A 23,204-nucleotide genomic window follows, 5' to 3' on the forward strand; every position below is an offset into this window, starting at 1 on the left:
TCCACGCGCGCTGTGTTCACGAGCATCCGCTCCGCGCAGCTGCTACAGAAGAGTGCTATTTTCACTACAGACTGGAACAATTTTTATAAGAACAGTAAAACCGCTTTATTTATGGTAAGTAGGCTTAAATTACATGGTGTGATTGATTTAGCTGATCTGAAGTACCCTGTTTTTATATACAATAAACTGATAACAGCACAATATAATGTTATCCTGAAAGGGCCAAAGCTCTGCGATTTATTCTCCACTGCTTATAATGGTTGATTTCCATGCGTTTTTTTTTTCGTTTTTTCTTAAATAAATTTATTTTAATAAGCATCTTGCCATTTTTTTTCATTGGCTTGTTTTCTGAAGTTTGGGAATTAATGTTTATGGCATCAAATCCCGTTATTCCCAAGTGTTGAGTCCAGTAAATTTCCATTGGTGATTTTCAGTAGTAACACTTGTGGAGGAGCAAGTGCAATATACTTAATGATAACAAAAATAGTCAAATGTAAGAATATAGCACAACGTTATAATAGTTCATGAACTGTATTGAGTTCTTTGGACTGATGTTATTTGTGGAGAACGAAGAAGAATTCTCTAGAAGCCCCTCCGCCCCCAAACCTCGCGCATCCACCCGCACCATTTGTTACGTACACAATTTAGCTGCTAGCTTTGTATTCTCATATACAGCTAAATTACAGATATAGATATTATTATTATCATATTATATTATTAAAAATATGTTTCCCCAATAAAATCTTAGAGACTGTAACGTTGTCGAGGCGGATACGCAGAAGCTGCGCTGCGCAGCAACAGCGCATAATTGACACACTTGAGTCCTAGCCGGCATGAGCCGGAAGTGTTCTGACGAACTACCCCCAGAGGAGGTTAGTAACTCATAAAATGATGATAATAAATAAATATTAACCGCTCCAGACTGTCATATAACTTTGTTGTTTATGTGGTCGTGCAATTATTCTGTTACTATAACCGGAAGCTTGCGTTATATGGAACGAGAGCGTCGATTAGCAGCATTAGCTAACACTTTACAGATTGCCTTTATGCAAATAACTTCATACATTACACATTAAAATGTGTTTCTTCCCGCTAAAATGTCGTTCTTACTCAAAAATTAAAAGAGTTAAGGAATTTGTCCGAGGTGTTAGCGTGACTCCAGGTGTTTGTCTGGTGGTCGATAAGCCGAGGGCTCGCTGCTGTTTTCAGGGGATGGAGGTGGACTGTCAGCCGGAGGACCTGTCGAAGTGTTCGTATGAGGAGCGCTGTGTGGAGCTGGGGGAGGTGAAGGACATGAGGCTGGAGGCTGAGGCGGTGGTCCATGATGTGCTCTTCGCGGTCTCAGACATGCAGGTCTCTCACAGTCTCTCCAGCGGACTGGATGTGGCCTACATAAACGTGGAGACCAGAGAGGGAACCCGATACTGCTTAGAGCTCACCGAGGCAGGGTTAAGGGTGAGTGAAGCCAAAACAGTTTGATGTTTTCCTGAGGATGAGGATGGGGTCCACTTTGGATCTACGCACCTTACCACCCCCTGGTGGTCTTCGGTCATTTTATCTAGAGTGAAAAGTTTTATTTTTTCTACAAATGAATGGTAAGAAAATTAGTTTATGTATGTCTGTGCCTCTCTGGTCGACATTATTCACCGAAATATTTGTTTTCTCTTCTTCAGAATGGTATGAAACTCTGTGACTTTTGTGGCACTTGCTACAGTCATGGCCAAAAATATCGGCACCCTTGCTAAATATGATCAAAGGCGGCTGAGAAAATTAATCTGCATTGTCAATCCTTTTGATCTTTTATATAAAAAATCACAAAAATCTAACCTTTCATTGAATAATAATTTATTAAATTTTATTCATCCGGCATTATAGGAGAAAATTTAGAGCTGTTAATCAGGCAAATTAAGCTTTCAAAAAGTATTGAATAAAAGGGTACCGTTAATTGTGGCCAATGTGTATTAGAGAAAAACATTTATTTCATAATGATATTTCCCCCATTTTAAATTCTTATTATCCAATGAAATAAAATCTTATTATTTTTTAAATAAAAGATCAAAAGGATTAACAATGCAGATTCATTTTCTCAGCCGCCTTTGATCATATTTAGCAAGGGTGCCGATATTTTTGGCCATGACTGTATATGGAAATGATTAGAAAACCTAAATGGTCGTTAAAAAAATTGTTGCAATTCATAGTCATAATTGACTACCATAAATGGGAAATATGGCATATACATAAATAATTATTTTGCAGTGCAGTCTTCAAATTAGCTGTGCTGTCTAAATATGTATACATATACAAATGTATTGTCTAAATATACATATTAATTGATGTTGAATATTATCTTTCTAACTCTCTGGTGGTCTTTGTTAATTTTAGACCTAATAATTTATTGTTTATTTTATTTATTTGCTTTATCAGAATTGTATGAATCTTGGTAACTTTTGGGGCACACTCACACAAGTGGAATTGATTAGAAAAGGCTGAGTTTTTATTTTTTTTAAATATCACACAGTTTGCGGTCAAAAATTATTGCCATAGGAAATTAATGGGTAATACTAAAATACAGAGTAACTTTTGGCAGTACAGTCTACAAATCACCCATAATGTAGTAGTTTTTGATATCCACATGGAAAACCTAAAAAGTAAACAGTTATGTTTGAAAATACTCTGAAAATAAGCAACTAGAGAATACACAGCCCTATATTTATACTTATGTTGATATGCTATTGAGATATCTAGTGGTTATATCATGGTTCTCCCACCATATTTAGGGGAAGTCGTGGCCTAAAGGGGAAGTCGTGGCCTAATGGTTAGAGAGTCGGACTCGTAATCGAAAGGTTGCGAGTTCGAGCCCCCGGCCGGCAGGAATTGTAGGTGGGGGGAGGGAATGTCCAGCGCTCTCTCCACCCTCAATACCACGACTGAGGTGCCCTTGAGCAAGGCACCGAACCCCCAATTGCTCCCCGGGCGCTGCAGCATGGCTGCCCACTGCTCCGGGTGTGTGTTCACTGTGTGTGTGTGTGGATTTGTTCACTACTCACTGCTGTGTGTGTGCACTTGGATGGGTTAAACGCAGAGCACCAATTTCGAGTATGGGTCACCATACTTGACAATACGTCACGACTTTACTTTACTTTACTTTTTATATGGCACCAATCTGTCTTCCATGCATTGGATTTTAATCAGTTATCAGTTGTAAACGCTCTTCATTAACTGCAAGCCGTTCTATTCGCCGCGGGAGTTCTGCTCCTTCATTCTCGTGAGTGTCTACATTCCACCGCAAGCGCACGTGAGCACAGCTCTACAGAAACTCGCTGATCACAGAGAGTGAGCAACAACACCCGGACTCTGTTTTAATCATTCTCGGGGACTTTAATAAAGCAAATCTCTCCCGCGAACTGCCGAAATACAGACAGCACATCACATGTCCCACCAGAGACAGTAATATACTGGATCACTGTTACACAGCAATAAAGGACGCATATCACTCGGTTCCACGAGCAGCTTTAGGACTCTCTGATCACTGTTTGGTTCATCTTATTCCGTCTTACAGGCAGAAACTTAAATCTGCAAAACCTGTATTAAGATCTGTTAAAAGATGGACTAACGAAACAGAGCGGGATTTACAAGCCTGTTTCTCTCTCACTGATTGGACTGTTTTTGAAAATGCTGCCACCGATCTAGACGAGCTCACAGAGACTGTAACTTCTCTGTGAGCTCGTCTATGAGGACATGTGCATTCCTACCAGGACTCATTTAACCTACAACAATGACAAACCATGGTTCACTGCAAAACTCCGACAGCTCCTTCAGGCCAAAGAAGATGCTTACAGAAAGGGGGATAAAGTCTTGTACAAACAGGCCAAATACACACTGGAAAAGGAGATCAGAGCGGCAAAGAGGAATTATTCTGACAAGCTCAGGAAAAAATTATCTTCCAGTGATCCTGCTTCAGTGTGGAAAGGTATGAAAGATATCACCAGTAACAAGACACCATCCCCCAGCGCTCTGGAGAATAAACAACTGGCAGACGACTTAAATGAGTTTTATTGTCGTTTTGAAAAAACAACCCACACCCACCCTGAACCCCTCTTCACACAACCATTAACACCTCCAGCAACCCCCCTCTCCCCCACACCTACAATTCAAATCAGCGAGGATGACGTGCGCCAGGTCTTCAGGAAGAACAAAAGAAGGAAAGCACCTGGTCCAGATGGTGTGTCACCAGCCTGCCTAAAAACCTGTGCTGATCAGCTGGCCCCCATCTTCACACAGATCTTCAACAGATCACTGGAGCTGTGTGAAGTCCCCTCATGCTTCAAACGCTCCACCATCATCCCCATCCCAAAGAAACCCAAAATTACTGGACTTAATGATTACAGACCTGTGGCACTAACGTCTGTAGCCATGAAATCATTTGAAAGACTGGTTTTGGCTTATCTGAAGGACATCACTGGACCCTTACTGGACCCCTGCAGTTTGACTACAGAGCAAACAGGTCTGTGGATGATGCAGTCAACATGGGACTGCACTTCACCCTGCAGCATCTGGACTGACCAGGGACTTATGTGAGAATCCTGTTTGTAGACTTCAGCTCCACTTTTAACATCATCATCACGGACACCTTTCAGAATAAACTAACCCAGCTCTCCGTCCCCACCTCCGTCTGCCAGTGGATCAACAGCTTCCTGACAGACAGACAGCAGTTAGTAAAGCTTGGTAAATCCACATCCAGCACTCGTACCATCAGCACTGGAGCTCCTCAGGGCTGCGTACTCTCCCCACTGCTCTGCTCCCTCTACACCAACAACTGCACATCTAAAGACCCCTCTGTCAAACTCCTGAAGTTCACAGACGACACCACACTGATCGGCCTCATCCAGGACGGTGACGAGTCTGCTTACAAACAGGAGGTTAAGGAGCTGGCTGTCTGGTGCAGTCTCAACAACCTGGAGCTTAACACGCTCAAAACTGTGGCGATGATCGTGGACTTCAGGAGAAACCCCCCTGCTCTCCCCCCACTCACCATCATGAACAGCACTGTAACAACAGTGGAGTCATTCAGATTCCTGGGCAGCACCATCTCTCAGGACCTGAAGTGGGACTATTACATTGACTCTATAGTGAAAAAGGCCCAGCAGAGGTTGTACTTCCTTCGCCAGCTGAGGAAGTTCAACCTGCCACAGGAGCTGCTGAAACAGTTCTACTCTGCCATCATTGAATCCGTCCTCTGCACCTCAATAACTGTCTGGTTCAGCTCAGCTACCAAATCTGACCTCAGATTAACATATAACATACGACATTAACTTCATTAATAAAAACATACATTTCTTTGGTCTGTTTTGACCGCTGAGGATCACAAGCGAGATCTCTAAATGAGGTATACCTGAGTAATCTGTGCAATGTTTGTTATCTTTTAGGTGGTGGGACACGGCTTCGATCAGGTGGATGAGGGCTTGAGCTCCCAGTATCATGAGACTGTTTACTCACTGCTGGACTCTCTCAGCCCCGGATACAGAGAAGCGTTCGGAAATGCTCTTCTACAGAGACTGGAGAGGCTCAAACAAAACGGACAGTGAGGGCTTCAGTATCATTCAGAATATTTTTGCTCGCTAACAGTTCACCCAAGTCCTGTGCCGCTCTCAGCTTAAGCATCAGTGGTACCTTTTTCAGTTTTTAGCCTGTGATATGTTTTAACAGATCTTGGTGTTAATTTAACAAACTGACTTGCCTGTGATGTTTTAAAATATTTTACTATTATTTGGAGAAGTATCATTGCTGTGACACAATGGGCCCAGATGCATACTCAATTTTTTTAATTTAACATTTATGCAAATGAAATAACTCTTAGAAATAGCAGAGTGCTGTTTGAACTAAAGGCTTTTGTGTTAACACACCAGTGCTCTGATTTTGGATGAACTGGGTGCTGCAAAATATGAGTTTTAGAGCTCCATACTGTACTTCCATCAACTGTGTACAGCATGGCTCTTTAAAGTATTAACATTAAAAACATATCAGATGCCTTACTACTTTCATTCAAAGTTATAACAATTCAGTTTTCTTTTGTTCCAGTTTCAGTTTAACCTGTCCACAAGATAGTTATTTAGAAATCCTGATACATTCAGTATCTTCTCTTCCTTTTGTTTGCTACAGATCATTTCTTATCAGACCCCCTTTTTGAATGTGAAAATACATCTGTTGCTTCATCTGTCACAATCAGCAGAAAGGATTGAAAAGCCAAAACATGGTGGTGAAATCCACTTCCAGCCCCAAAAAGTGTTTTTGTTAAGAAAATGGAAACATTTGTCATTTGTTTCTTAAACCTGTCTCAAGGATCAAAAACGGTGCATTTTAGCACTGAAACAGAAGCTTTATATTTTTATTTACGAAAGAGTTGAGCAGAATCTTCTCCCCCGCAGCTACATTACATAACAGCAGCATGTTTGTGTGAATGTCAATGCTCAATTTTTTTGTTGTAAAGAAAAATACATTTATTATGGTAATTAATGATAGTTCTATATCGGCAACAGCAAGCATATAACGTAATATGTATTGTCCAATATTGGTGTTTTTTTTAAATATGGTTTTAAATAATGATTTGTATTGTTTTTCAGGAAGAAAGATTGTATGTAGAATCCTTGATTGACTGGTCAAAACAAAATGCTTGATCTTGCACAGAATTGCACTAAATGACATAAAGCAGCCTTTTTCTGACTTTGTTCGAAAGGGCTGCGTAAAAATACAAAGTTCCATTTCATTTCAGTTTAGAACAGAAGGAAGAGATTCGTTTAAATAAATGCATAGAGGAAGTAGTGGTATGATGGGTTTCTATTTTGACCTCTTCAGCATGCCAGTGAAATTGATGTGTGTTTCCAGCTGGTTTGGGATAAGGCAGGTGATAATAGGGTCAATGAACAGAATTGGTCCTCTGGTATTCACAAATTCCTGTGAAACACAATACACTTCATATCTGTCCCAAACAAACCTAATCATTTGCAGAATGTTTGCTTAGATAACCAAGATGGAAAACAAGAAAGAGAGTGTTTATGATGTACATGGCACAAATAACTTCTGTACCTGAGGGAATGTTGCTTGCTTTTGTTTCCTTGTAATAAAAAGCACACATTCAAATGTTATTTTGATTTCATGATTCAGTTTTGTAGCCAAGAGTCATATTTTGTAGGAGCTTTGGAAATCATTCAGATAAATGTGTCGTCTCTTACAACTATAGTTTGATCATAATAAATTCATGTATTACATAGTGAAACAACTGTAACCACCCTAGTAACCACCTGCCCGCAGACACATGAAAGGTGACCTCTCAAAAGGAATATAAATGCCTGAGAGAACAGAACTGAAACAGTGGACAGTTTCCTTTAATAGACATAAAAAATAAAAAAAAATCCTGTACAGACGGCAATCTCTTCTAATCACACAGCTTTTCAGCTTTGCATATTTACAAATTTATATAATGAATATACTTTAATATATAATTAAATAATGAATCTAAAAAAAATTCTAGTTGATTAAAAAAATGTATACACTACCATTCAAAAGTTTGGAATCAATAAAATTAAGTCTTGACTCAAAGCTGCATTTGATCAAAAATACAGTAATTTATGACGTATTACAATTTAAAATTGTAAAACATTTTTCTATTTGAATACATTATAAAATAGAATTTATTTCGGTGGTGGCAAAGCTGAATGATAAAATAGAAATCATTTGTAACAGTATAAATCTTTACCGTCGCTTTATATCAATAAAAAAAAGAAAAAACCGTACTGACTCCAAACTTAACAGTAGTGTATACGGTTACAAAACATTTCTATTTTAAAGAAATGCTGTTCTTTTTAAACACCGGTTTCCAAAAAAAAGTGTTATGCAGCTGTTTCTAGCACTGACAGTTTCTGAAAGATCATGTGACACTGAAGACTTGAGGAATAAATTTAACTCTAAAGTATATTTTAAAAAAGAAAAATTATAGTAATATTTTGCTGTATTTTTGACCAAATAACTGCAGACTTGAGAGTAAGAGACTTTAACTCTGTGTGTGTGTGTGAGAGAGTGCGAGTGTGTGAGAACGAGAACAAACTTAAATTCTAAATCGTTTTCTAAAAGTTGTAGTACGCCAGCAGGAATATTTGAATTCTGATTTTACATCCTGCATAAAATCCTTAAACAGTAGAATAACAAAAATCATTGTTCACCTTAAAAAAGTAGTTTATTTCATTAAGACAGTAATATACATAGTTACATGTCGCTTGTGGCCACATTTACAGATCTTTTAAGAAAATATGCTCATTTTAAGATGCATTCTTTATTAAATATGCTTTTTTGTTTTTTAAAAGAGTAAAAAGTTCACAACCAATTGTTTAAAGAAACTTTGATTAGACACCAGAACACCGTTTAGCCACAAAGCAGTTAGTGCACTCTTGATCACCGGCAGTGACCACTGTTTGCTTGTCAGCGTCTCGTTCTGGTGAATCATTAATACAAATTTTAGAAAAAATAGGATTAGGCAACTTCTGTAGAGTGGCACTGTGCATAGTTAAAGATCATACATTAAAATGACATGTTATGGTTAGAAAAAAAAATGGTAGAATAAATCATAAAATCTGCTTCTACCAATATTAGATTTAAAAGGTCCAGCGTTTAGGCACACATCCAGATGCCTCGGTTCTTAATTGTATCCCTTTGTAAGCTTTTTGGCTTCACTGTTGGCCTTCAGTTGACAATCTGAACAGGGAACTTGATGCAAAATAAATCTTTGCTGGAGTCATCTCTTAATTCCCATTCCACAACCAGTTTGATCTAATAAACAAATTTAAAAATAAGGAAGTGAATGAATGCAACTTTACAGCATTGTTTAGAACTGAAAGGTAGACGAGGAAGTTAATACTTACTGCTGGATACTCATTCTTGACAGGCAACTGGTTGACGTAGCTATACGTTGTTTGTGGCTGAATAGGACACAGGATTCCAGACTTGCACCCATCTGATTGAGGAATAGGGAAGGGGACGGGGAGGCCAGCCACCACTCCGTGAACCACAGCTGTACTGGTCTGACTGGCAACACCTAGGGCAAATATAAACAAGTTGTTGATTTCCTACATTTTAGATCTGGTTTATTTGAGCTGTCACAAGACGTGAAAAGCCACTCACTACTGGTGAAGGTTACATTGACTGTATAGGACTGTCCCTTGTGAAGCTGGCATGGCTGTGATGGACAAGGCTGGATGTCAACCACTGAAACTTTTCCATCTACTGAGCCTGGAAGAAAAAGAGAGTTTGGGACTAAGACAATACAAATTATACGAGGATACGAACTTCATAAACGAAGGACTTACCACAGTCGACGAATTTCACCTGCTCGGCATTAGCAGAAGCAAGAAGAGCAAGTAAAACAACCCCGAGCACACGGTAATAATCCATGCTTCAAATGAGTCCTGTAGAGAACAAACACATGATTGTATTCAAACACAAGTGTTACATCGCCCAATCACATGATAGTCAATCTCTGTACACTTCCTTGTGAAGACGCTACCTTTAATAATTACTACACACTGGAAAAGTTTACAAAAGCTCATTTAATTTAAATGTGCTTGCTTACCAGCCGTTCCTTCAGCCCTCTGTTTTCACGCCTTATTTCCTTGTCACGAGATCCGAGTGACTGCTCTCCAATCAAATACTGTCTGAATGCGCGTGCTCGTGATTGAATGGCGAATAGCAGTGACTCATGGAACTCGTCTGGATTCTGTTGCCAGGTATATCAAGACCCCTCTGTCAGGCTATTATATGCGCTCAGAGATTGAAAAGAGAAGTAAAACGATGTTTAAATAAAATGTAAATATGAACCAATCATAATTTGCATTATATAGGGTGAAAACAATTTAAAAGTTATAGTTTTGTTTTAAAACACACATTTAATTGCGCTTAAGAGATATCATTTGTTACTAAATCTGCATTCTGCAACAATATAACATGTTTTTGTGTGAATACATATTTTATGTGCAATTTAATTAAATTGTTTTCAAAAAGTTGTGCACTCGCGCAAACTCTGCTCCTCATTTGCCACTGTAACTGAATAACAACCCCTAACAATTTATATCTCTGGGGTGCATTTGTGAGGCTTGACTGGGCAAAATTTTATATTTGAGTCATAAATAATATTACACGTATCAGCTTATTTTTTTCTATATAAATAAGATTTTTCCTCAGCAAACACTTTCTGCATAGTCTTTTTTTTTTTGCCAATAAAATTACACGTTTGTAGATTTTTTTTATTGTACATTGAACCTCCATAGATTTAATTAAATTAAAATGCATTTGTGACTTAAAAATGAAAAATCTTGAGTGTCAGTATTAGAAGAAAGGTAATCCATTAGCATTATGTTTACGTTCCTTTTATATTCTTTTTAACCTAAAATTAATAAGTAGCCTATTTATTTTCAGAAATTAACAAACAGAAATTGTTTTCAAATAAAGGGGTGAAATCGTTGAATCTGGCAACCCTTAATCTCAATAACTTCGTTTTGCGCATGCGCAGTACTATCTGGGTTATAGAAGATGTCAATCGTCAGAAGATTGCTCATAAGCGTCCCTAAAACAGCGTCGTTTCACCTTTTCAAGTATGCATAATTTAGCGAAATGGCAATAATACATTCAGGATGCATTGTCTAATATAATACGACGTTGTTTGGTACTTTATCTTCAAATAATAGCTAATGCGCGTAGCTTAGCTAGCTAGCTTGAGAACAGATGCGATAGTGAGCTAACAACACAGATGATATGATTTGATAACTTAAACTGGCACTTATGCAGGTTGACAAATGATCGACATATTTGAATTAAAATATTTAAGTTATAGTAAAATTACTATTTTTTTAAGTGTCTTACAAACTAATCCGTTCTGTTAAATAAAGTTAGGTTTTAATCTGTTTTATAGTTCTTTTTATTTATATGTAACTTATCCAAACCTGTTGTTATGATGTGCATATTATCTGTGCGTTATTATGCTCAAGGGTGTTTGTTGTTGTCCAGAGGTCAGACAGTCCGAACATGTTCAGCTCCTGTCACCTCGTCCACTGCTCGCTACAGCAGCGCCTCCTCCACCAAAGAAGAGCACCAGAGGCCCTCCAGCAGTCTGAAGTTAGCCGAGAACATCAGTCTCAGTGAATCCTGTGTCAAGGTTTGATGATCTCACCTGCACTTCAGTCAATAAATTTGGATAAAATGAAACCTAAAAGAATTTGGGGAAGTCGTGGCCTAATGGTTAGAGAGTTGGACTCGTAATCGAAAGGTTGCGGGTTCGAGTCTCGGGCCGGCAGGGATTGTAGGTGGGGGGAGTGAATGTACAGCGCTCTCTCCACCCTCAATACCACGACTGAGGTGCCCTTGAGCAAGGCACCGAACCCCCAATTGCTCCCCGGGCGCCGCAGCATGGCTGCCCACTGCTCCGGGTGTGTGTGTGTGTGTGTATGTGTGTGCATTTGTTCACTACTCACTGCTGTGTGTGTGCACTTGGATGGGTTAAACGCAGAGCACCAATTTCGAGTATGGGTCACCATACTTGACAATACGTCACGACTTTACTTTTTACTTTACTTTAATTTCAAATCACGAGCCAATATTTTATTCACAATAGAACATAGATAACATATCAAATGTTTAAACTGAGAAATTTTAAAATCGTATGCACAAAATGAGCTCATTTCAAATTTGATGCCTGCTACAGGTCTCAAAGTAGTTGGGACGGGTGCATGTTTACCATGGTGTAGCATCTCTTCTTTTCAAAACAGTTTGAAGACGTCTGGGCATCGAGGTTATGAGTTTCTGAAGTTTTGGTGTTGGAATTTGGTCCCATTCTTGCCTGATATAGGTTTACAGCTGCTGTCTTCAGTTTGTGGTCGTCTTTGACATATTTTTCGTTTAATGATGCACCAAATGTTGACTGCAGGCAGGCCAATCAGCACCCGGACTCTTCTACTACGAAGCCATGCTGTTGTAATAGCTGCAGTATGTGGTTTTGCATTGCCCTGCTGAAATACTCAAGGCCTTCCCTGAAATATACGTCGTCTGGAGGGGAGCATATGTTGCTCTAAAAACTTTATATACCTTTCTGCATTCATAGTGCCTTCAAAAACATGCAAGCTGCCCATACCGTATGCACTTATGCACCCCCATACCATCAGAGATGCTGGCTTTTGAACTGAACGCTGATGACATGCTGGAAGGTCTCCCTCTTCTTTACCCTGGAGGACACGGCGTCCGTGATTTCCAACAAGAATGTCAAATTTGGACTCGTCTGACCATAGAACAATTTTCCACTTTGAAACAGTCCATTTTAAATGAGCCTTGGCCCACAGGACACAATGGCGCTTCTGGACCATGTTCACATATGGCTTCCTTTTTGCATGATAGAGCTTTAGTTGGCATCTGCAGATGGCACGGCGGGTTGTGTTTACCGACAGGGGTTTCTGGAAGTATTCCTGGGCCCATTTAGTAATGTCAATGACAGAATCATGCCGATGAAGGATGCAGTGTCGTCTGAGGGGCCGAAGACCACGGGCATCCAACAAAGGTCTTCAGCCTTGTCCCTTACGCACAGAGATTTCTCCAGTTTCTTTGAATCTTTGGATGATGTTATGCATTGTAGATGATGAGATTTGCACTCTCACAGATTGGAGAGCCTCTGCCCATCTTTACTTCTGAGAGACTCTGCCTCTAAAACATCCCTTTTATAGCTAATCATGTTACAGACCTGATGTCAATTAACCTAATTAGTTGCTAGATGTTCTCCCAGCTGAATCTTTTCAAAATGTCTTGCTTTTTCAGCCCTTTGTTGCCCCTGTGCCAACTTTTTTGAGACCTGTAGCATCAAATTTGAAATGAGCTGATTTAGTGGATAAAAGTGTAAAATATCTCAGTTTAAACATTTATGTTCTCTATGTTCTATTGTGAATAAGATATTAGCTCATGTGATTTGAAAGTCTTTTAGTTTTCATTTTATTCAAATAAAAAAAAAAAATGTCCCAGCATTTCCGGATTTCAGGTTGTAGACATGGACAACAATAAACAATCAAATTATTTAAATGCTGATTGTTATTCCTGCAGAGGCTCGCTGAGATTATGGCAAAGGGAGAGTATCTGAGGATAGCAGTGGAGGGAGGCGGATGCTCAGGATTCCAGTATAAATTCTCAGTGGATGCTGTAAAAAACGAAGACGACAGGTAATTACTAAAAGGGCTTTAAAGAAAGGTCAATATTAATTATTAATCATCAAGGTCAATTTTAGTTCTTTTCCAACATGGAGTCAGTCTAAGATGACTTAATGTTTTTCATCAACCTCAGGAGGTCAATATCCTGTTATATTTTACGTATTTTTTATGTTTTGCAACAATGTTAGTAATTAAGACATGACTCTGATAACAGTTTAAACCCATGATTTTATTTTCTAATAATAAACATTAAGTAAACATGAGATAATCCACAATTCTTGATTATCAATTTTAATAAATTAAAAAAATATCCAGTGAACTTAAATTTTAAAAGTATTGTTTGTATTTAATGTAAATGAATGGTATTGGTATATAATTTTGTTAATATAAAAGTAAAATGGCTGTTTTATAAGGTTTTATACAAAAACGTTTTAACAGATGCAATAGAAAGAGTACAAATAAGCATTAGTTTAGTTATTGATAGACTTATGGTTTTTGATAACATTTTGAATTAGATTTTATTTTGTATTTTTGCTTTCACGTTAATTTTAATTTTTAGTTTAATTTTTTTTACTTTTATATATTTCTATTTTTTTTTTATTCACTTTTATTTCGGTTTTAGTTATTTTGGTACATTAAGTGATTAATTATTGTAGTACATTTAGTTTAAACTAAATGAAAATGAGAGATTTTGCCTTGGAGACTTGCTGAAATAAGTTTGTTTTTCATACTTTTTTTTTTTAATAAACATTTCAGTTAACGATCACCTTCGCACACCTGTATGTCATTTATAGGTGCATAGGAAAAACTAAAATAAGTCCAAGATGAGGGTACAGAATTTTACTAGATTTTAAACTTGCTAACCTTAATCTAGTTGACCTAACATTTCTAATGTTTCTCTGTCCAAAGTTTAATCTGTCCAGTTATCGGCGCAGATATTAAACATTTTTATGGTTATCAATATCGGTCATTTTCAAAACTGATTTTCCCATAAAATCATTCAAAAGCATTTGAAGAGTTTTTGTTAGAGCCCTTGTCATTATTAATTTTGACATTCATTTTCAGTTTTACAACCAACATATATATCGGTTCAAAATATCGGTTATCGGCCTACTTTATCTGTAATAATCGCTATCAGCATCGGCCCTGAAAAACACATATCGACCCCTAGTTTGCACCTTTATTACCAAATCAAAAGTCTGTGTTCATACCACAGAAATCCAATAAACATACAGTACTTGGTAATCAGTGATGTGATAATGCACTTTTGTTGATCTTTTGCTTTTATTTTGGTCTCGTTTTTTCTCAGAGTGTTTGAAAAGAATGGTGTTGGGATAATAGTTGACCAGGACAGTCTGGAGTTTGTGAAAGGATCCACCATTGACTTCAGTCAGGAGCTCATTCGTTCTTCCTTTCAGGTGTTGAAGAACCCACAGGCTGAACATGGCTGCTCATGCGGCTCGTCCTTCTCTGTCAAAATCTGACACCATCACAGCGTTATAGTTTATGAAGTTGTTAATGCATGCATAGCTATGTGCTTATTGAACATCAGCCAAAAGCATGATATAAGCTAATGTTAGGGGTTCTGAGATGTTAAATCTATTAATATGACCACAGATGACGTAATCGAAGAGAAACTAAAATCAGACCCTGCAGTTGTTAATGCCTTGTATATAAGGAAGGGTGTACATATTTCTAATAAAGTTATATGATTTTCCATTGCCTGTTAAGATTATTGTTTTTTTGCGGGGAATATTCTCAGGGTCATTTGCGTAGTTTATCACAGCCTATTATTCTGTGATTTCAATCACAGTGTTCAGAGGAATCACGTGATAATGCATTTCTGAAGGTACAGCTCAGTTCCGGGTTCAAAAGAAGTTAAGCAGGAATTCTGCAAAAAATTATTTTGACTCTGTCCTAATTATATTTAGTGGTATAATTGATATGTCACAGATTTGTATTAAGCCCAAACGATCATTTAGAACGCGTGTGATTTCAATAAAAATCAGAAACTGAGAACATTCAATAACTGACATTGTTTTACAAGAACGTGCCATATATATATGTACATGTTTTTTATTAAATTTGGCTTAAGAAACATTTCACAAAAATATACAAAAGAATGTCTTTACAAATGATATTTACATTGATAAGAAAATCAAAACATGAAGCACATCTCTTTAAATCAGAATGATACTTAAGAAGAGAACGTTGCATTTCATATCTTCAGTTCACTCTGAGTCTCGACAATCCAGCTGAGTAAAATCAAATGAAAATAAAAACACTACTAAAAAAGTCCTAATCAGAATGAATGTGATGTTGTAAAGGCTTCAGCAGCGAGATGAACAGTGATTTCAGATAAGACAGCATTGAAACAAACTCTTTTCATTCATTTTCTGAGGGAATGCATTACCATTTTTTTCTTTGAAACTTCGATCTCAGACATGAAACACAAAGCATACGGTTCATACCTACTTGCACAGACGCACAAACGGACATCTCAAGTTCACTAATCGAGCTAAAGTTGCTACATATGAGGTTAGGAGTGTCATCTACGGTTTAGGGAGATCACGTTCAAGATCGACATTAACAGACCACTGGACTACCACAGTGAGCAGGTCAAGTATACAGTGCATAGAATGCTTTGGCATGCTGACATCCTAGAATATAACGCCAGTGTTACATTCAGGGAAAAGGCCACAGGAGATCTAATAAACCTCAAAAAAGATCCACCAAAGCAAACCAACAGAAAACCATCAGGGTATAATATAAAACGAGACTTCCCAACAGAAAAACACACCTAAATTAACAAAAACATGGGTAGTTTAAGGCAAATCGTACATAGCTTGCTACAAGTTCTTTTTCATTTGGAAGAAAATCTAAAAAAAACACATTGATACAGATGGACAAAATAAATTACGTTCTGCAACTTGTAGCTCAGGATTTGCTTCTTTCTTTTTTTTTTTTTTAAAGAAAAAAAAAGGGGTAAACACACATCTGATAGACTTTACTGTACGTTGAGTCATGTGACACCTAGACCCAACTATCATTCAGAAACGTTTGAGTTCAGGTATGGGTGACGGCTCATTAAGACGCATGCATCCGGTCACGGAGCAGACGGGTGGTGAAGACTCGAGCCGGTCCACTCGTGCTGTCAGCTGGGCTTGTGATGTTTTGAGGCAGAGGAGAGGAGACTGCATGCCCTCAGTGAGGTGCGTGAACACACCGCCATACAAACAGGCTGACACACACAGAGAAAACATCACAAATATAACAACATCATTGTAGAAACATTAATAATACTCATTTTAGTGTAGCTCCCAGTAATTCGTGGTTCTGATTGGTTAATGTCAGCAATCTACTGTATTATTAACCGTTCTTTCTACTGTACTGTAGTTTCATGTCAGTTTCTTCATAGAAAGTTTGGTGTCCATTTTTATATGAATGTATTTGTTCACTCATTCATTCAAATTTCACTTGGCAATATGGCAAAAAGTTCATTTTGGGTCCTAATTTTGCCTCCAAAATATTTATATACTGTATATGCACTACCATTCAAAAGTGTGGGGTTAGTAAAATTTTCATTTTAGAATTTAAGAAATTAATACTTATATTCAGCAATGATGTAGATTTACATAGTTACGGAAAAAAAATCTAATTTTAAATAAATGCTGTTTTGAAATTTCTTTTCATCAAAGAATAATGAAAAAACTATTTATTTTTTGTTCAAACTAAACAGGTTTTAGTTTGAAAAGTGTTCAAACTAAACAGATAACTGGACACACAGTGAAGCAAACCACTGAAACTGTCTCAATATGCTGATTCAAAAAAGGAAGAATAATACAGAAAGTATGGCAAAATGGGGCCTGTGAGGAACAGAATGAAACCACAACAGAACAAGCACCTTCTATCATCGCCTCCGGCGCTGACGACAAAGCGATCCCCGTTGGTGAAACGGATGTTGGTCAGGTGGGCAGAGTGGCCCAGAAAACGTTTGTGTTTGGCCTGAGGAAACAGATTCTAGTCAGACAATTTGCTATTTTATACTTGAAAAATGATCAAGAACTGAGTCACATCCGGTCTTGTGATGTACTGTCACATGCTACAGCATTTTCTCAGCATTCAGTAAAAAACAATATGCAGAGACAGCGGAAATTAGTCTGTGGTTTCTATTGATCTGTAGGAACAGCACTATTGGCCATTGTGAAGAAGCATACTTTAAAGTATTTATTACAAAAATAAAATGCTTTAAAATAATATATTTAAATGTGAACGGAATGTAATGTTTTCAGACACTTCATTGGATGTTATTTACAATTAAATGAAAATGTATTAGTTTAGATTTATATTAAATATAATTAGCTGAGTTTTAGAGTGCTTTTCAACCCACTTAAGTTGGACTTAAGTACAACTTTATATATGTGATTTGACAATTATTTCACAATAATATGTGACCCTGGACCACAAAACCAGTCTTAAATTTGTAGAAATAGCCAAAAATGCATTGCATGGGTCAAAATTATTGATCTTTCTTTTATGCCAAAAATCATTAGGATATTAAGGAAAGATCATGTTCCATCAAGATATTCAGTAAATTTCCTACTGTAAATATATCAAAACTTCATTTTTGATTAGTAATGTGCATTGCTAAGAACTTCATTTGGACAACTTTACAGGCAATTTTTCTGAATATTTTGCACCCTCAGATTCCAGATTTTCAAATAGTATCTCGGCCAAATATGGTCCAATGCTAAACCATACATAAATGCATTATTTATTTATTCAGCTTTCAGATGATATATAAATCTCAATTTTGAAAAATTGACATTGTTTTGTGGTCCAGGGTCACATATGGTTAAAGTGCACTGGTGAATGTACAGACAAGCATTTGTAGTAAACTTAAATATGCTTTAAATGTCATTTCTGATAAAACTATTATTTCATGTATTTAAATATATTTGTAATTACACACTTGATGAATTTGTAAATTTTAAATATATATATAATATTAAAATGCAATATCAAATGCACTACACACTGCAGTTAAAATTATAATTAAATACTTTACACATGCTTTAATATGATAGTCAACATCAAAAAGGTGTACTTATTTAAAGCGCAAGATTATTAAAACCATAATTTAAAATATAGTTTAAATCTTTTAATTTGGCGTTATTACACTTTTTAAATGTGTAAGATTTTTACATCTTCTTTATAAACTCTAGATGGGACTTTTGTCAATTTAGTTGCACTCTTTATCAGAAATCGTTAAATTGTGATTGAAATACCACCAACAAGTGAAGCCCACCTTCATTTGTAAAAATATTAATAAGATCACCAGAAGCAAACATCATTGTTACACATGTAATTTGTCCATAAATCCATAAAATGTGGACAAAGGTGTTCTGTTATTGAGTGCACTGTTATTATATTTTAAAGGGTTCTATGCTGATATTATATAAAATGATAAGAGGAGAAGAGGACAGAGGAGTGGCAGTGTCTAAATATCCATAAAATGCACATGCTACAGTTGTACACATTTGTAGTCATAAGATAAATACAGATAATAGGCTTATTAACATTTTTTACCATTGATGTGTCTAACTGAAAGATGTGATACAGCAATTCATTTGAAAATGAGCGTTTTAGCTACAGAAGATGATCATTTGGATCCATTTATTTTGCAGGTTGTACAGGTTTGAATGATATGAGGGTGTAAATGATGACAGACCAGTTTGTGAGTGATCTTAAGTATTTGCAAAAATACATTAGTTCTGTTACTTTAACCATGCTGTATGTCAGTCTAGACCTTTTTTTAATCTGGAATGAATAAGGAATAATTTAAGCATCATTACGAAAATTGTCACTGCCAAGTAATTTACTCATGTATGTTAAGCGAAATATAAACAGAAATAAAAACTAAAATATACTGATAAACTAAACTAAAATTAAAACTAAATTTAACTGAAAAACCTACATTAAAATAAACAAAAAATAGACTTGGCAAAATAACCGAAACTAAATCGTTTGAAACTGAAAACAAAATCAGGTAACACTTTATTTTAAGGTGTCATAATACAGAGTAATTAACTAATTAAGTACTTAGTAGTAGCCATTGTACTTACATGCAATAAAATGTACTTGCCATGCAGCTAAGTTATGGAGCAGCCTGTAATTACAGTTTGTAATTATGTAGATGTTATAACAGCTACTGTTACACATATGTAACAAACCGAGTCTGTTACAGTTACTTGTACACTTAAGTACAATCTTGAGACACTTTATTTTAAGTAGATTATGCCTGTGTAATAGTCTGTAATTGTAATGTAATTAGAAAGGTATTACATGTATTTAAGCTGTGTAGTGATGGGTTAAATCAAACTAAGGTGCAGATGGATAAGGTGTACAGTATAGATACACATGAAGCACACTTAAGTACAATCTTGAGACACTATTACGTTGTGTAAAGCTTGCAACACAAATGTAACAATCTTTTGGCTACATAAGTAGCTGTGTAACAGACTCGGTCTGTTACATATGTGTAATGGTAGCTGCCTATTACATCTACATAATTACAAACTGTAAGTATAGGCTGTTCCATAACTTAATTACATGGTAAGTACATTTTATCTCATGTAAGTACAATGGCTACTACTAAGTACTTAACTAGGTAATTACTCTGTATTATAGACACCTAAAAAATAAAGTGTTACCCAAAATCAAAACTAAATTAAACACTCAAAAACTTAGTTTGGATTGGCATAAGGGCAAGTAAATGATGAAAGAATCATCTTTTTCCATTCATAAAAGTGTATTGTGCACACAAAACAACACTTCATTTCAGGAAAAATGGGGTATACTTACAAATTTCTCTGGACACGGAAAGTCGAGCAGCTTTACCATTCCAAAGTCATCGCCTGTGACGATGTTGAGGCCGGAGTGAGACACACAAGCGCAGGTTACATCTGCCTTATCTGTGTTCCTGGACCAGATCCCCACCACCTCATCCCCGAGGACACTACAGAGACACCCGAACACTTCAACACTGCAGTACTACAGCAGCCATTGAGAACAGTCACTTTACTGACACAACTGGATTTCATTTTTTTTTTTTTACGGGATTACCCAGAAGCTCTATAATAAAAGGTACACCAGGCAGCAAAACAAGAAATTTAGCTTGAGTAGGAAAATAAATCAGGAGAAGTGCTGTGAAAAAAATAATATACTGCAATCACAGATAGAATTAGATTCCTCCGAAGAACCGAGTTAGCTGAAAACAATTTGTAGTGTAGAAAAACATGTTTTCAATTTGGACTGAATGAAAGAACACCGAAGTAATACTTATGATCTTGAAATCTGATAGAACGATCAATCAGTGGGAATAATGAAATCATTTAAGTGTAATGTCATGCATGTAAGATGTTTGCTTTTCAGCTGCTCATGGGTGAGTGTTCTGCAGTCCGTTACCTTGTCCACGTGGCCCAGGTTATTCTGTCTATCACTGCTTGCTCAGTGACTTGCTTCCCAGAAGGCACCTCATAGACTACACGTTTATAAGCACCAGTAGACAACTGCAGAGAGCAAGACATGCAGACAGAGTGAGTAACTTTGTATAGAACTGAGCTAATGCTCTCTGGCACCGAAACAGCCCAGAGAAAGACATTAAAGTGGTCATGACCTGCCTTTCTTTTTTATTTTGTACTGTTCTCTGAGGTCCACTTATAATGTTCTCAAGATTTATACATAAAAAAATTATATTTATAAGTAATTGACTATTTTCTGTCCTGTTTTTAACCCCCTCATCAGAACGCTCTGTTTGAATAGGCGTGGAAGATTGTAGAAGTAAACGCCCACTGCTATGATTGGCTAATAGTTGTGTATGTTTCACAGAATACATTCCTCATAGATGGACGCTGCTTTGATTTGGGTTAAAAACACATAAATACTCAGTTCATATCAAACTATCTGTAATTACAGACAAAGCAGTGACCACATAAAGAAAACAGTTACTCTTGTGTGGTGAGACATCGTATCTAGTACAGTCGGCACAGTATCATCTTTTAATTTCAATTTTTCTGAAAATCCTGTGTCGAATTGTGCCTTGTTTGTAAACTAATCCAAGTTCTTACTGACGCGCTCTGGCACTTTATTAAAAATAAAGTTATATACACTATGTGCAAAAATTGGTGGGTGGGGTTAAACAGGCAGCGCTGTAGAAGCAGGCGTTAATCTTCTTCTGCAGAGGCGGTTCTTATCCACTCTAGAGTGGCACATTCCACTTAATGGGTTAGTTCACCCCAAAATGAAAATTATGTCATTAATTACTCACCCTTATGTCGTTCCAAAGCCGTAAAACCTTTGTTCATCTTCGGAACATAAATTACGATATTTCTGATGAAATCGGACAGCTATCTGATCCTCCATAGACAGCAACGCAACTGAAATGTTCCCAGGTCCAGAAACGTAGTAAATACATCAGTAAAACAGTTCATGTGACATCAGTTGCTCAACTTCAATTTTGCGACGCTACGAGAGTACTTTTTTTTTTTTTTGCGCAAAGAAAACAAAAATAACAATTTACTCAACCATTCTTCTCCCCCGAGTTACGTCTTCCGCCATTTTAGAGAGTATCACAACGCATACGCACGCTTTCGCCTAAGCGTAAACAATGCTTATTACGCAGATTGCGTTCATGCACGCGCTTTCCCCCCCGAACGTAAACAACACTGATTACGTCAAATACGTTCTTGAGTACTCTCCAAAATGGTGGAAGACGTAACTCGGAGGAGAACAATGGTTGAGAAAATTGTGTTATTTTGGTTTTTTTGTGCAAAAAAAAGGATTCTCATAGTGTCGCAAAACTGAAGTTGAGCCCCTGATGTCACATGGACTGGATCTTAATTTGTGTTCCGAAGATGAACGAAGGTCTTACGGGTTTGGAACGGCATGAGGGTAATTAATGACATCATTTTCATTTTGGGGTGAACTAACCCTTTAAACCTAAACTTTTTTGTTAGCTGAACCCATTTGATATAAAATCTTTACTTCAAGTATTCAACCTCAGATTTTACATTTTAAACCACAGCTTTGTGGGCTTTATTGCTTTAATAAATGCTTGTCCGTACATTCAGCAGTGCATTTTAACCGTATTTCAAAGTTAACAGAAGTAATTATGAAATTATATATTAAAATGTACTTAAGTCCTACTTAAGTTGGTCCAAAAAGCCCTCTAGAGCTCTCAACTAATGGCATTTAATATAAATGTAAATTTTCATTTTATTCTAATTTAAAGTATATAATTGCTGTGATAAGTACTCTTTGATAAGTTCTCTCATACAATCAAGCAAACACACACAAACACCGCTCAACATGCTGTACCTGCACATAGCAGCTGTCAGCAGAAAAATCCATCTGCATGACAAAGCTAGGGATGTCCCTACAGCAGTTGATGCGGTTGAGCTGCGGCCCTAACGTCAGGTCATAAAAATCGACTGCATTCTCACTGGAACCCACAGCCAGGTAGCGCGAGTCTGGACTGAACCTGAGGACAAGAAACTTTAGTTGTTGTAACAGACCATGTTAATATAAGAATGAAATAATATTCACCTAGAAACAACAACACAGAAACTTGTTTCTGCCTGAAATGGAAATGGAAGTGCCTTTAGTATTTCATAATTGCAACTTCATTCCATTTTTTACTCTGCAGTGGAAATAGGACTAACCCACCCTCAAATATTTTAGTGGCTTAAATTATTATGGCTTTTATTATTATGAAATAATGCATAATTAGCATCAGTCTCACCTGATATCTTGTATGGCAGAGCGCTGATCTCTCTTCTTCCCCCAGATCTTTAGTGAGGTAACAAGGAGGATGATGAACTCTCCGTTCTTCATGCCGATGGCCACCATGTCACCCTCTGGGTTGTAGCTGACCGCGCGTGCAGCATGACCGAGGTTCACTTTATTCAGCATCTTCTG

General features: G+C 37.1%; 4 protein-coding genes across 5 annotated transcripts in view; 2 read left to right on the forward strand and 2 right to left on the reverse strand.

Annotated features, from left to right (window-relative positions):
* The first annotated feature begins 4 nt into the window (after positions 1-4).
* Positions 5-7,141, forward strand: LOC306850514 (GSK3-beta interaction protein-like). The gene is made up of 5 exons (XM_079386179.1): positions 5-114; positions 749-872; positions 1,210-1,455; positions 5,427-5,581; positions 6,160-7,141. The coding sequence occupies exons 2-5, from the start codon at positions 834-836 to the stop codon at positions 6,185-6,187; spliced, it is 468 nt and encodes a 155-aa protein (XP_079242305.1). The 5' UTR covers positions 5-114; positions 749-833; the 3' UTR covers positions 6,188-7,141.
* A 1,065-nt stretch (positions 7,142-8,206) lies between these two features.
* LOC306849999 (NPC intracellular cholesterol transporter 2-like) lies at positions 8,207-11,129 on the reverse strand. Its single transcript, XM_079385404.1, has 6 exons — positions 10,986-11,129; positions 9,620-9,797; positions 9,357-9,455; positions 9,172-9,279; positions 8,913-9,085; positions 8,207-8,820 (listed from the first exon to the last, which is right to left on the reverse strand). Exons 3-6 carry the CDS (start codon positions 9,439-9,441, stop codon positions 8,734-8,736), a joined length of 453 nt encoding a protein of 150 aa, XP_079241530.1. The 5' UTR covers positions 9,442-9,455; positions 9,620-9,797; positions 10,986-11,129; the 3' UTR covers positions 8,207-8,733.
* LOC306849998 (iron-sulfur cluster assembly 2 homolog, mitochondrial-like) lies at positions 10,539-14,943 on the forward strand. The gene is made up of 4 exons (XM_079385403.1): positions 10,539-10,637; positions 11,050-11,197; positions 13,123-13,238; positions 14,536-14,943. Exons 1-4 carry the CDS (start codon positions 10,576-10,578, stop codon positions 14,708-14,710), a joined length of 501 nt encoding a protein of 166 aa, XP_079241529.1. The 5' UTR covers positions 10,539-10,575; the 3' UTR covers positions 14,711-14,943.
* A 331-nt stretch (positions 14,944-15,274) lies between these two features.
* Positions 15,275-23,204, reverse strand: part of LOC306850000 (echinoderm microtubule-associated protein-like 5) — a gene marked incomplete at its 5' end in the record, with an annotated part of 83,084 nt that continues 75,154 nt past the window's right edge. For both annotated transcript variants that reach the window (XM_079385406.1, XM_079385405.1), the window contains 6 exons: positions 15,275-16,467; positions 17,131-17,231; positions 20,091-20,244; positions 20,694-20,797; positions 22,605-22,767; positions 23,029-23,201. In XM_079385406.1, the coding sequence (XP_079241532.1) occupies positions 16,431-16,467; positions 17,131-17,231; positions 20,091-20,244; positions 20,694-20,797; positions 22,605-22,767; positions 23,029-23,201 (732 nt within the window). In that variant the 3' untranslated portion in view covers positions 15,275-16,430. The remainder of the gene's footprint in view (positions 16,468-17,130; positions 17,232-20,090; positions 20,245-20,693; positions 20,798-22,604; positions 22,768-23,028; positions 23,202-23,204) is intronic.

The sequence above is a fragment of the Barbus barbus genome (genome assembly GCF_936440315.1).
Source record: "Barbus barbus genome assembly, chromosome: 30".
NCBI classification, from domain to species: Eukaryota; Metazoa; Chordata; class Actinopteri; order Cypriniformes; family Cyprinidae; genus Barbus; species Barbus barbus.

Coding starts and splice junctions, on each gene's coding strand:
- LOC306849998 (XM_079385403.1), top strand. CDS start 10,576: ATGTCAATCGTCAGAAGATTGCTCATAAGCGTCCCTAAAACAGCGTCG. Junction 11,198..13,122: donor TCAGTGAATCCTGTGTCAAG/GTTTGATGATCT, acceptor TTATTCCTGCAG/AGGCTCGCTGAGATTATGGC. Junction 13,239..14,535: donor GTAAAAAACGAAGACGACAG/GTAATTACTAAA, acceptor GTTTTTTCTCAG/AGTGTTTGAAAAGAATGGTG.
- LOC306850514 (XM_079386179.1), top strand. CDS start 834: ATGAGCCGGAAGTGTTCTGACGAACTACCCCCAGAGGAG. Junction 873..1,209: donor ACGAACTACCCCCAGAGGAG/GTTAGTAACTCA, acceptor TGCTGTTTTCAG/GGGATGGAGGTGGACTGTCA. Junction 5,582..6,159: donor AGGCTCAAACAAAACGGACA/GTGAGGGCTTCA, acceptor TGTTTGCTACAG/ATCATTTCTTATCAGACCCC.
- LOC306849999 (XM_079385404.1), bottom strand. CDS start 9,441: ATGGATTATTACCGTGTGCTCGGGGTTGTTTTACTTGCTCTTCTTGCT. Junction 9,280..9,356: donor GGTGAAATTCGTCGACTGTG/GTAAGTCCTTCG, acceptor TTTTTCTTCCAG/GCTCAGTAGATGGAAAAGTT. Junction 8,821..8,912: donor TCAAGAATGAGTATCCAGCA/GTAAGTATTAAC, acceptor TTTGTTTATTAG/ATCAAACTGGTTGTGGAATG.